The sequence below is a fragment of the Lolium rigidum genome, chromosome 7 (assembly GCF_022539505.1).
Source record: "Lolium rigidum isolate FL_2022 chromosome 7, APGP_CSIRO_Lrig_0.1, whole genome shotgun sequence".
NCBI classification, from domain to species: Eukaryota; Viridiplantae; Streptophyta; class Magnoliopsida; order Poales; family Poaceae; genus Lolium; species Lolium rigidum.
The window spans coordinates 75610885-75624504 of record NC_061514.1 but is presented as its reverse complement, the minus strand read 5'-3'; the positions used below and the strand labels follow the sequence as shown (position 1 = coordinate 75624504).

At 41.5% G+C, this 13620-nt stretch overlaps 1 protein-coding gene across 1 annotated transcript; it reads right to left on the bottom strand.

Annotated features, from left to right (window-relative positions):
• Positions 1-5828: 5828 nt before the first annotated feature.
• Positions 5829-6266, bottom strand: LOC124677174. Its single transcript, XM_047213173.1, has one exon. The coding sequence runs from the start codon at positions 6264-6266 to the stop codon at positions 5829-5831; it is 438 nt and encodes a 145-aa protein (XP_047069129.1).
• Between the last annotated feature and the right edge of the window lie 7354 nt (positions 6267-13620).

Below are 13620 nucleotides of genomic sequence, written 5' to 3'. Positions count from 1 at the left end.
CCGAGGCAGGACCGAGAACAGAAACAACAACTACAACAACTACAACAGAGATAAGAGCAAGAGCGACAGAGGTCGCTCAAAGTCCAAGGGACGAGATGGCTGCAATTTGAGTAAGTTTGAGTTCTGTGAGCACTGCATTTTTGGTAAGCATAAAAGAGTTAAATTCAATGCTTCCGTTCATACCACTAAAGGGATTCTAGATTATGTGCATGCTGATGTGTGGGGACCTTCCCGCAAGACTTCTCTTGGTGGTGCAAATTACATGCTTACTATCATAGATGATTACTCCAGAAAAGTGTGGCCTTTCTTTCTGAAACATAAATCTGATGTGTTTGATGCTTTTAGAAAGTGGAAAGTTATGGTAGAGAAGCAAACAGAAAAGAAAGTTAAATTGCTTCGTACTGACAATGGCATGGAGTTTTGTTCTACTGTTTTCAATGATTATTGCAGCGACGAAGGCATTGTCAGGCACCACACCATCCCATATACTCCTCAGCAGAATGGTGTGGCGGAGAGGATGAACAGAACCATCATCTCCAAGGCTCGCTGCATGTTGTCCAATGCTGGTATGCATAGACATTTTTGGGCTGAAGCAGCCTCCACCGCTTGTTACTTGATAAACGAGGTCACCTTGCATTCCGCTTGATAAGAAAACTCCTATTGAGGTATGGTCTGGTTCACCCGCCGATTATTCACGAGTTGAGAGTTTTCGAGTTGCACTCGCTTATGCTCATGTTGATAATGGAAAGCTAGAGCCTAGGGCTGTTAAGTGTGTGTTTCTTGGTTATGGTTAAGGAGTTAAGGCATACAAGTTATGGAATCCTGAAACTAAGAAAGTTTTGCATAGCAGGAATGTAGTCTTTAATGAGGCTGTCATGTTTTATAAGAGTTCATCTACAGATGTTACTCGATGCTGTTGATTTTTCGATAATTCGATGATGAACAACGGAGGATTAGCGTGCAGAGTGGAGCACGTGGAGGAGAAAGAAAATGATGTCGCTGAAAATGATAACACCGTTGTTCAAAGCACTCATCACTCGTTTATGCGCAAACAAATAGCTCCATTGCCGCTCGATAGACCGAGGCATAACAAAGGTCCACGTCCTCGTTTGATTGAAGAATGTAATCTTGTTCACCATGCTTTGAGTTGTCTGCGAACGGTGGAGCATGATACTGAACCTGCTACATATACCGAGAGCTGTTGCATCCGTTGACCGCGTGAAGTGGATTTCCGCTATGCAAGAGGAGATGCAATCGCTTGATAAGAATGGCACATGGGATGTTGTGCCCTTGCCTAAACAAAAGAAGGATGTCCGTTGTAAGTGGATATTTAAAAGAAAGGAAGGTTTGTCTCCTAATGAGCCTCCGAGGTTTAAGGCAAGGTTAGTAGCAAAAGGTTTCAGCCAAATTCCAGGTATTGATTATAATGATGTATTCTCTCCGGTTGTGAAGCATAGTTCCATTCGTGCATTCTTTGGTATTGTGGCTATGCGTGATCTTGAGCTTGAGCGAGTTAGATGTGAAGACCGCTTTTCGCATGGTGAGCTTGAGGAGGAGATATACATGGACCAACCTCGAAGGTTTTGTTATGCTCGGTAAGGAGGATCTTGTTTGCAAGTTGAAGAGGTCCCTTTATTGTGCAGAAACAGTCTCCAAGACAGTGGTACAAAAGGTTTGATTCATTTATGCTTGCACATGAGTTTAAGAGATCTAAGTATGATAGTTGTGTTTATATCAAGTTTGTTAATGGATCACCAATATACTTGCTGTTATATGTTGATGATATGTTGATTGCTGCCAAGAGCAAGAAAGAGATCAATACTTTAAAGTCACAGTTAAGTAGTGAGTTTGAGATGAAGGATCTTGGTGCTACTAAGAAAATACTAGGTATGGAAATTACAAGAGACAGAAAATCTAGTATGTTATTTCTTAGTCGACAGAAATTACATTCGGAAAGTTCTTCATCGTTTTAATATGCATGATGCAAAGTCTGTTAGTACACCTATTGCTCCTCACTTTAAGTTGTCGGCATTGCAATGTCCTAGAAATCGATGAAGATATTGAGTACATGTCTCGAGTTCCATATTCTAGTGCTGTTGGTTCCTTGATGTATGCCATGGTTTGTTCTCGTCCTGACTTGTCATATGCTATGAGTTTGGTCAGTCAATACATGGCTAATCCTGGTAAAGAACATTGGAAAGCTGTTCAGTGGATTTTTAGGTACCTTCGTGGCACATTCAAATCTTGCTTGAAGTTTGGCAAGACCGGTGAGGGACTCGTAGGCTATGTGGATTCAGATTTTGCTGCCGATTTGGATAAGAGAAGATCCCTCACAGGCTATGTGTTCACTGTTGGTGGATGTGCTGTGAGTTGGAAGGCAACGTTACAAGCTGTTGTTGCCCAATCTACAACCGAAGCAGAATATATAGCAATTAATGAAGCTTGCAAAGAGTTTGTTTGGTTGAAAGGTTTGTATGCTGAGCTTTGTGGAGATGATTATTGCATTAACTTGTTATCTGATAGTCAAAGTGCAATATACCTTACTAAAGATCAAATGTTCCATGAGAGGACAAAGCACATTGATATCAAGTACCATTATGTTCCCGACATTGTTGCTCAAGGTAAACTGAAGGTATGCAAGATAAGTACTCATGATAATCCCGGCGATATGATGACAAAGCCAGTTCCTATTTCCAAGTTTGAGCTTTGCTCGAGCTTGGTTGGTATAACTTGTTTAGCCCAAGTGGTCGTTGGCGCCAGCAAGTGTTTTCTTTGTTGTTCAGGAGTTTGTTGAAGTTCATGCTACAAGATGGAATTTGTCTCAAGGTGGAGTTTGTTGTATTTTGATCCAAATTCATATACTAAAGGGAGGCTAACTTCTGACGAACGGAGCGAGGCCCGTCGCGGGAGGCTTGGGCCGAAGCGTAGCGTAGTCAGAAGTTAGCCCATACGTCGTGCCCTGCAGGGACGCTGCGAAGGGGGTGCGGGGGCGGCAGCCCACCGCGGTACGTGTACTGGATCGTTGGCACCGCCTATATATACATCTTGTAAGCCGCCGGCTAGGATTTATCAGATTATAAGATAACCCACGGCGTTTGTAAACACTCCCCGATATAGTGAAGTTTTGCTGGCCGGCGCCCGTGAGTTTTTTCCCTTCGTGTTGGAAGGGGTTTTCCACGTTAAATCTTGTGTCTCCGCTGCGTATTCCTTTATCGTTCTTCGTTATTTGCTTGTCGCTTTTATAACATATCCTCATGCGCCTAATCGTCCTCTCGGCCTACGATCCTCATGCGCTCTGCCGTGGTGCCGCCTCCGCACGACCACGCCTTTGTGAGGTTTCCGCCAAGCCGGATAGGCAAGTTGACGATTGGCACGACGGAAACAGAATAGTGTGTCGATCGTTTCCGAGTCGCGACAACCATGCGTCCATACCCCTGTGCTCTACCGATGGCAACCAGGCCCAACAGTCACCAGGCCCAGTTAGCCATGACCAACACGGGACTGATTGAGTGATCCTTTACCGGTTCGCTGTTTCTAATCCCTCAACCTACACCAACGAGGCAACGATAGCCATTGATGTATCTGAGGCAAACCTGAACAGAGACTGAACCATATACAATACTATATACCTAGTATTAGTGCAAAAGTTTAGGTATGGCGGGCGCCAAACCTAGCCATATTGCTAGCTCCGCCCCTGGCGGTGGGTACCTTAGACTATGTACTATGTGTGTCAAAAGCGAACCAAAATGTCCATGGAATCGGTTCCATACATAGCAGAGAACCAATTCATTGTGTCAGATGGAAGAAGCGGACCAACAAGTTGATGCGGTTCAAACAAAGCCTTGTGTCAGGAGCATGCACACCAGGGCCACTTGCCATGAGAAAATGAAAAAAGGGAGGTAGAACATAGTAGAATAAAATAGCTTTGCATGATGCATGCGCCTTGCAGGATTTCTGACAAGAAAGCTTCTCACATAACAGCAAATGTAAAGCGATTCACTTCTCTGCCACTTTTTCTTTTGAACCGGAGTAACATAGTGCATGGCCTTAGTATCTTCTTGCTAGCAGAAATATACAGATCACTGTATTGTCGGCGATTTGTTGGGCTATCTGAAAGCTTCGAAACAGAGCATGTTTGGAGAAGAAATTGATTAATTTCCCTGTCGATCAAATGACCGAGTAGACGGTATACCGGACTACCGGAACTGCAACTGTGGACGTGTGAGATCGCGAGCCAAGAACTTCTCATGTCACTGGGTCAGGCTTCAGGCTTCAGGGTGCGGCGTAGATGTTCGATCGGTACCGATGTTCACGTTGAGGATCTGATCGTGGATCAATTCGGGATTCCGCGACGAATGAGGAAAAACTCATGATGCGCACCACAGCGCACGTAGCGATCGACTCAGGGTGTCTGCCGCCTGCCTGCACGCCACTTGGAAATAGACCGACATTCAAAGCTCAATCCCTCAACGCCAAACAGATACGTGGACTTATTGTGGCACAACGACGGTAAGAGCAAAAGGACCTTTGTCTTGGCACCAGAAGCGTTTACATGTTCATGATTCATGGATGGACGACAGGGACGAGCTACCTACAGGCTACAGTAGTATCCAGCGGGGAGAACGTACGGTGCTAGAATGGCAAGATCGGTCGAACCGGAATGGACTATATGTAGCACAGGCAAAATCTATGGTACGTGACAATTCTTACAAAAGAGCCGGTTCCTTCGTGCAGCTCCTCCATACAGGCATACAGCCGTGACGAAGCGGAAAGCTAGCTAGCGCCATGCACATGCCCTGCAACAACCGCATGAGCACAAGACTTTTGCGGCTGGCGGTTTCGTTTCTGTACGAAAATTTGTGTCATTGTCACATGCAGAAAACACACATTGTTCCAATGAACGAGACATTTTAAAAGTTTCACCAATTTTCTCAGAAAGAACCATAAAAACAAACTATAGGGTGTGACGTTCTCGGTCAGATGACATCTCAGTTGCAACTCATGTTATAACTCACCATTAGCATAAATTATTATGAAGCAAATCACGAGTTGCAACCCCACTTGCAACTGAAAAAGAATTCAGTTCCGACTCAAAATTGTAAAATCTCAATCACAATTCAAGTGCATGAATCACAATGCAAATATGATGAAGTAGGGCTCGATTGAAAACTAAAGATAGACAACTAGCAAAACCGAGACAACTAATATAGGTGTCATATAAAATTATATTTATTGTTGTATTGGACGGTGTTGATTTTGGATCGTACATATTAATGATTTTTTTAAACATGGTCAAATTTTGCGTAGTTTGACTTTTGGAGAAAATGTAAGCCTTACTATTGGAAAAGTGGTACTCCCTTCGTTTTGTATTAGTTGACGCGGATTTAATATAAAATTGTATCAATCAACCAAACAGAGTGAAGTATTAACATGATACTACCTCTGTCCATAAAAAAATGTGGCAAGTTTATCTAAATTTAGATAGTGTATAGATATATCTAAATTCAAACAAATCTCCAACATTATTTTATGAACGGAGGGACTATTATACTATATTGTCTAAAAAAATATCAAGGTGGAGAGCACATCCAAATGTAGCAAAAGTGCAAAACAACAGTAGCACTACAATTTTCCTTTAAATCCATCCTCTACCCATACTGCATGCACGAGGGCACGAGAGGCTTGCCCTGTTTATTCAACTGATGCATGAACCCTAAGGAAATCAAAGGAAGCTAACATGGATCGATCACGACACGACGAGGAACCCCGATCAAACAGGAAGGGATGGCGCGACCATGAACCGTACGTGCAACGCACGGCCGGGATATCTAGCAGGTGGGCACGCACTTCTTGCACCTCACGACGCACCGGTTCGATGGGATGTGATCGACGCCAGCCCCGGCGCCGGCGGCGTGCGACGACGTCCTGTAGCACCGCTTCCCGCACAGCACCTTCTTCTTCCGGCACATGTCCGCCGGGATGCAGTTCACCGACGCCTTCTTCAGCCGCTTCCGCGCCCCCGCCTGGGCGCCGTGGCCGTGCCTCATCAGGGTCGACGTCGCCGACGTGTCCACCTCCGTCGTCGCCGCGGCGGAGTGCCACCCGTCCGCTCCCGCGCGGCCCGCCGAGGTGAGGAAGCTGCCGGCCTTGGCGAAGAGCTCGCCGAGCTCGCGGCCCAGGCTGCCGCCCTCGCGGGCGGCCAGCGAGAGCCTGCTCCCCGTGGCCACGGCGAGCAGGAGCACCAGCAGGAAGCAGGACGTCTTCATGCTAGCTGCCTGTCACTCACTCACTCACTCACTCACTGTGATGTGACAGTAATACTGATATTTACCGGTGCAGATGAGCTCATGGTGACACTGTAATCTTAAATAGGCGATCAGGTCACCACTAAGGAAACCATCTGCGTGAGCTGCCTAACTGCGGTGAACATCAAAAGCGTGGAGATGAGCTCATGGGGGCGTGAGGTGTGAGCCGTGGACCGAAAAGGGTAACAGTAGCATGGCTTGTAGGTTTCGTGATGGAACCTCGCAAAATTTCTGGGATGCCTGATGGTGCTTCAGTTGAGCACGACAATGGCGCATTGCGGCCGTAAGGTAGGTCAGGTCACTTGCATGACTGTAGCGCAACTATTTCTTCACAGGGCGATCGGGAAGACAGGCCAGGTGTACCGTGTACTGACAGTGCCGTCTCTCGTATGGTAGGGTAGTACTAGACACTGGACAGTCAGCTAAACTTGATGTGTCATCGTTAGACCACGGACAGATGAGACTAATAACAAGCACGAGAGAAACTGAACCACGAAAATGATGAATAACTTCTCTGATGGCGGCGTCGACCCGTCGAATGAAAACGATGTGTGCACCGTGCCTGCGTGCACTTGTGCTCTGTGTTTACATGTAATCCTAGTACTCGTATATTTGCAACGCTAGCTTCAGTCCATACAACAATTCTCCAAAATTGACTTCCGCTACTAACAACTGGAGCAGCTCTTATTTCGTATCTCCATTTTGAGGAAAACTCTTCCTGGATGTGAGCTCGCAGCGTCTCTTGGTCAGTCAGCATTTAAAGGCGATCCTTTTCCAACTGAAAAGCTCAACAAACTAGGGTGGAGATGAAGTCATCGTCAGGTAGTTCGCAGGTGCGATGATTTGTCACTTGCGTTCAACTCATTGGCTCGAGGTTCAAATCAACATTCAACAATAACAACATTCCATGACATGACGTGTACAGGTACAGCTCGCAAGTTGCAGCAGGAAACTTACAGGCGAAGGGTATCCTTCCATTATTTGATTAATCAGTTGGACAGCATCGCCGCTACAGCCTGGTTAACCCTGCATGGTCGAGAAGGAAAGAAGGAACTAAATGGAATGATCAGCCAGAAACGCTCACAGTACAAGGTTTAGATTGGGTCAAACTAAGAAAAGTTTTAGACTTGAACAGCGGCATCCAGCTAGGAAAGGGAAGACTACTTGCTAATTAAATAGACGTAGTACATATAGCAGAGTTTGATGTGGGTCATCTATACATTAAAAGCAGCTAGCCGAATCCTCATGTTATGTGCCACCAGACAAGGCATGTCAGTATGTCACGTTCAATTGGATGCCAAAAATCTCCCAACAAACGCAGAACAAACTCCACAGTGCCAAGGCTCATTAGTATTAGTCAATGCATAATGGTGCATCAGTAATCATGTACGAGTGACAATACTCCTGACGAGAACAGCCAAACAGCATGCTAAAGGGGCAAATATGATCACCTACTTTCAGTTCAGTATACATACGATAAAAGGGAGATAAACCCAGTACCAGAAATATGAATGTCAAGACCTTATATGGAATGCCACATTTGTTGCTCCAAAGAGATGACAAGCAAAGACAACCGTTTTCAACAGGTTTTCGTAATTGGTACACTTCTTATTGAATGCCGAAGAAAATGAGAATGACGTCTCCTAACCCAGAAAACACCAGTATTCAGTGTTAAACGTTAGTGTTAGGGTCACTTGAGCAGTGCATAGCTTTACTGTTTTGGGTAGCCTTAGCAACTGAACCAACTGAGAAATTTGAATCAACACTGAAAGCAAGTACAATTGTGACGAAACATGAATTGTTAAGACCTGTAAATAGGAGCATTATCATGTTAAAGCTGGTATTGCATATGTTTCACCTAGTTTGAAAATATCGGTGGGCAGACTCTTGTGATTGTTACCCTAGAAAATTTAGAAGTGTCCATAAGTTTCTTCTTCTAACGATATTCCTTGGAACTACGGAAAAACAGACCAACTCAGCTGGCTTCACAACTTCAAGCGTATATTATTCTGTAACACATAAATGAGAACTATTGATCATTGGGGAATTACTGTTGAAGAATAAATAGCACCATCCCACATTAAACAAAAAGTATAGGCCGACAGCCGCAACCTAGTAAACAGTTACTGTCTTCATAAAAACAGCTATGTTCTTTCTTGCAAAAAAGAAACAGTTGTATTTAAATAGCAATTGTGTCAGAAATTCAACATACTAGTGAAGTAAAAAATGTGAAACAGAATTATTTTGACAACCTTGCCCCTAAATGAAGAAATGGTGGTATCAAGACTCAAGACCTTTATCTCAGCCAACTTAAAAGATCAGAAATGAACTTCTGGAAATCTTACATTCTTAAATGCATGTCATGAATCAATGCTCCAACTAGTAAATACTATTTCTATTGAAGTCAAGCACAATGCAATAAAGTAAACTCTGAACTACTAGGTTGTATTCAAAAGTAGTGTTTATGGAAATCATATCCAAGTTAAACCAAATACAGGATACTTATCTCAAGCCAATTGATGGTCAGGGAATAAGGAAAAAAGAAAGAACTGCCACTACAACCTGCTTAACCCTGCAAAATCGAGAGGAAGGAAAGAAAGAAACTAAATGGGATGAACAGCCAGAAACACTCAAAACACAGGGTTCAGAAATATGAAAGAGAAGTCTAATGTTAAATAGACATTGCGTAAGAGTGTTTCAAGTGGGTCATCTATACATTAAAGGCAACCAGCCTAATCCACATCTTAAGTGTCATCAGATCACAAGACATGGCACATTTTATTAGAAGCCAGAAGTCCCCCAACAGACACAGAACAAACTCAACCGTACAAAGTGAGGTTAGTACTACTAGTCAATGCATAATGGTGCAAATACATCAGTGCTCATGTACAAGTGACAAAATCTCTGACAAGAATAGCCAGACATCATGTTATAGAGGCAAATATGACCACTTACTTTCCAGTCCAAATATATACACAAAACAAAAAGGAGATAAATTCAGTACCAGAAATATGAATTGAAAATCTTATATGGAATGACACATTTGTTGCTCCTAAGAGATGAGAAACAAAGAGAACAGGTTTTCGTAATTTGGTAAACTTCTTGTTCAATGCCAAGACCTTATATGGAATGACACACTTGTTGCTCCAAAGAGATGAGATCATGAGAAGCAAAGAGAACCATTTTCAACAGGTTTTCGTGATTGGGAACTTCTTGTTGAATGCCAAAGAAAATGAGAAGGTCGTCTTCTAACCCAGAAATCACCAACATATTTGGTGCATTAACGTTAGTGTTAGGGTCACTTGAGCCCTGCATAACCGCATGATTGTTTTGGGTAGCTTTAGCAACTGAACCAACTGAGAAATTTGAATCAAACACTGAAAGCAGGTACAATGGTGAAGAAACATGAATTGTTAAGATCTGTAAAAAGGACAGTTATTGTGTGCATTATCATGTTAAAACTGGTATTTTATAAGTTTCTCATAGTTTGAAAATATCAGTTGCAAGACTATTGTGGTCAGCCCAAGGAAATTTAGAAGTGTGCATAAGTTTCTTCTTTTAACCATATTCCATGGAACTAAGAAAAAACAGACCAACTCGGCTATATTCATACTGGATAAATGAGAACTATTGATCATTGGAGGAATTACTGTTGAAGCATAAATAACACTATCCCACATTAAAAAAAAGTATAGGCCGACAGCAGCAACCTAATAAATAGTTGCCATCGTTAAAAACAGCTATGTTCTTTCTTGCAAAATAAACAGTTGTATTCAAAAAAATCAATTAGCACGTCAGACATTCAAATATAGTACCGCAGTAAAAAAAACTACTGGATAAATGAGAACTATTGATCGTTGGAGGAATTACTGTTGAAGCATAAATAACACTATCGCACATTAAAAGAAAGTATAGGCCGACAGCAGCAACCTAGTAAATAGGTGTCATCGTTAAAAACAGCTATGTTATTTCGTGCAAAATAAACAGTTGTATTCAAAAAATAAATTGGCACGTCAGACATATAAACATACTACCGCAGTAAAAAAACATTTCGACAAGAATCTGCCTAAGAACCAATGATTGACCAATATTTCACAAAACATGATCTAATGATGGTATCAAGAGTCAAGAACTTTATCTCAGCAAACTTAAAAGATCGGAAATGAATTTCTAGAAATCTTACATTTTTAAATGCACAACAAAACCATGTCCAGCAGTGATGCTCCTCAAGAGAAGTTGAAATGATTTTTCGAAAGATGTATGTCATGAATCAATGCTCTAACTAGCAAATACTATTTCAAGTCATGCACAGTGCAATAAATTAAACTCTGAACTAGAGTTTATCGAAATCATATCCAAGTTAAACCCAATACAGGATACTTATCTCAAGCCAATTGATGGTCAGAAAAGAAGGAAAGAAAGAAAGCGCTGCCACTATAACCTGCTTAGCCCTGCAAAATCGAGAGGAAGGAAATAAAGAAACTAAATGGAATGAACAGCCAGAAACCCTCAAAACACAGGGTTCAAATCGCATCAAAGTCAAATTAAGAAAAGTTTGGACCTGAACAGAGGCCCCAAAATATGAAGGAGAAGTCTAGTGTTAAATATACATTGTGTAAGAGTGTTTCATGTGGGTTATCTATACATTAAAGGCAGCCAGCCTAAACCTCGTGTTAAATGTCATCAGGTCACAAGGCAAATTATTAGAAGCGAAAAATCTTCCAACAGACACAGAACAAACTCAACCATACCAAGTCAGGTTAGTACTACTAGTCAATGCATAATAGTGCAAATACACCAGTGCTCCAGTAAAAGTGACAAAATCCTTCACGAGAATAGCCAGACAAGCATGTTACAGAGGCAAATATGACCACTTACTTTCCAGTCCAGATATATACACAAAATAAATAAAAAAGGAGATAACCGCAGTACAAGAAATATGAATGGCAGACCAGTGGCCGACCCAGAAATTTTTCGAAGCCTGGGTGAGGGTGAAGTATCAGCGAAAGTGATTAGGGTTCTAATACTTATTTAAATCAGAATAAAAAAACAGTTGACGTATAGTGTTGCGCTGCGGCTAAGTCTGGGTGGCCGCCCGGGCTGGAGGGACGCTAGGTTCGCCCATGTGGCAGTACTTATATGGAATGACACATCTGTTGCTCCTAAGATAAGAGAAGCAAGGAGAACAGTTTTGAACAGGTTTTCGTAATTGGTAACTTTCTTGTTCAATGCCCAAAAAAATGAAACGGTTGTCTCCAAACCAAGAAATATTCGATATTCGGTTAGCATTAGTGTTAGTGTCACTTCAGCACGACATAAATGCATGCATATTTTGGGTAGACTTAGCAACTGAACCAACTGAGAAATTTGAATCGAACACTGAAAGCAGGTACACTGCTGAAGAAACATGAATTGTTAAGACTTGTAAATACAACATCATTGTGTGCATTATCATGTTAAGATTGGTATTGTATATATTTCTCCTAATTTGATTTTGGTGGCAAAGAATCCTTGTTGCCTAAGCACAATAGAAGTGAGCATGAGTTTCTTATAGTAACAATATTCCATGGAACTAAGAAGAAACAGACCAACTCAGCTAAGGCTGTACAAATTCATGAGTATGTTGTTTCAGAACAGATAAATGAGAACTATTGATCATTAGAGAAATCAACGTTGAAGCATCAAGTTATTTGCATAAATGTACCATCCATATTAAACCAAGAGCATATGCCCACAGCAGCTCAGTAGATAGTTGCTATCATTCAAACCATAGTTTTGTTATTCTTTGCAAAAAAGAGAAGAGAGAGTTACATTTGAAATAGTAATTAGAAAATACATCAGTGCTCCTGTACAAATGACGGAACTAATAACGAGAATGGCCGAAGAGCATTTTAAAGAGGCAAATATGATCACCTACTTTGCAGTTCAGATATACATACATTAAAAAGGAGATAAACCCAGTACTAGAAATATGAATGTCAACACCTTATATGGAAAGACACATTTGTTGCTGCTAAGAGATGAGAAGCAAAGAGAACCGTTTTGAACAAGGTTTTTGCAATTGGCAAACTTCTTGTTCCATGCCTAAGGAAATGAAGAGGTCGTCTACAAACCCAGAAATCCCCAATATTTGGTGCATTAAACTTAGTGTTAGGGCCACTTGAGCAGTACATAACTCCATGAGTGTTTTGGGTAAGCAACTGAACCAACTAGAAATTGGAACCGAACACTAAAAGCAGGTATGATGCTGGAGAAACTTGAATCATCAAGACTTATAGATAGGACATCGTCGTGTGCATTATCATGTTAAGACAGATACATGTATTTATCCTAGTTTGAAAATATTGGGGCAACACCCCAAGCCCTAGCAAAATAGAAGTATGCATAAGTTTCTTCTTGTAACAGTATTCCAAGGAACTAAGAAAATCAAGACCAACTCATCTAAGGCTTCAGAAATTCAAGCGCATATTGTTTTGGAACAGATAAACAAGAAATATCAATCACTGGAGGAATCAATGATCAAGCATAAAGTACAAGATTATATCTTGGAAGAGTTTGAAGACCTCGAAGACTTGCTAGTTTCTTTTAGACTTTATTTTGTAATCGCTGGAGACAGCTCATGTATCTCTACCATGTATTATTTGCTACTATAAATATATATGGTATTGATTGTCAAAAAAATATGTTGAAGCATAGAGTTATTTACATAAATAGCACTATCCTGGATTAAACCAGGAGTATAGGTCCACCATCGACAGCAACCTAGTAAATAGTTACTACCGTTTGAAAACCATATATATTCTTCCTTGAAAAGAAAAACCGTTATATTCAACATAGCAAATGGCACATCAAACATACAAGCAAAGTAAAATAGAATTATCTCGACAAGAATCTGGCCGGTCGTGGACCGATGTCCACAAACATGATCCAAATGAAGAATTGGTTGTATCAAGACCTTTATCTCAGTCAACTTCGAAAATCAAAACAAACTTCTATACGCCATAATTTCTTAGACGTGCAGCAAAACCATGTCCAGCAGTGATGCACACACACACCAACCTAGAAGTGATTCTTGAAAACATATGTCATGAATCCATTCATGATCATGTCCAAGTTAAACCAGAATAATTATCCCAAGCCAATCCATGATTAGAGACTCAACTTGACAATTCTCTGGAAGCCACATGATGCATGATCCAACAATATACTTTTGTCACACTAGAAATAGATCATGAAGGCCAACAATATGCTTGTGTGAAATTAGAGATAGATCACAAAGGATAGCACAAGGTGATAGAAAAACACACTATTGACA

Excerpts from the sequence above, each read along its gene's own strand:
- LOC124677174 (XM_047213173.1), bottom strand. The coding sequence starts at position 6,266 with ATGAAGACGTCCTGCTTCCTGCTGGTGCTCCTGCTCGCCGTGGCCACG.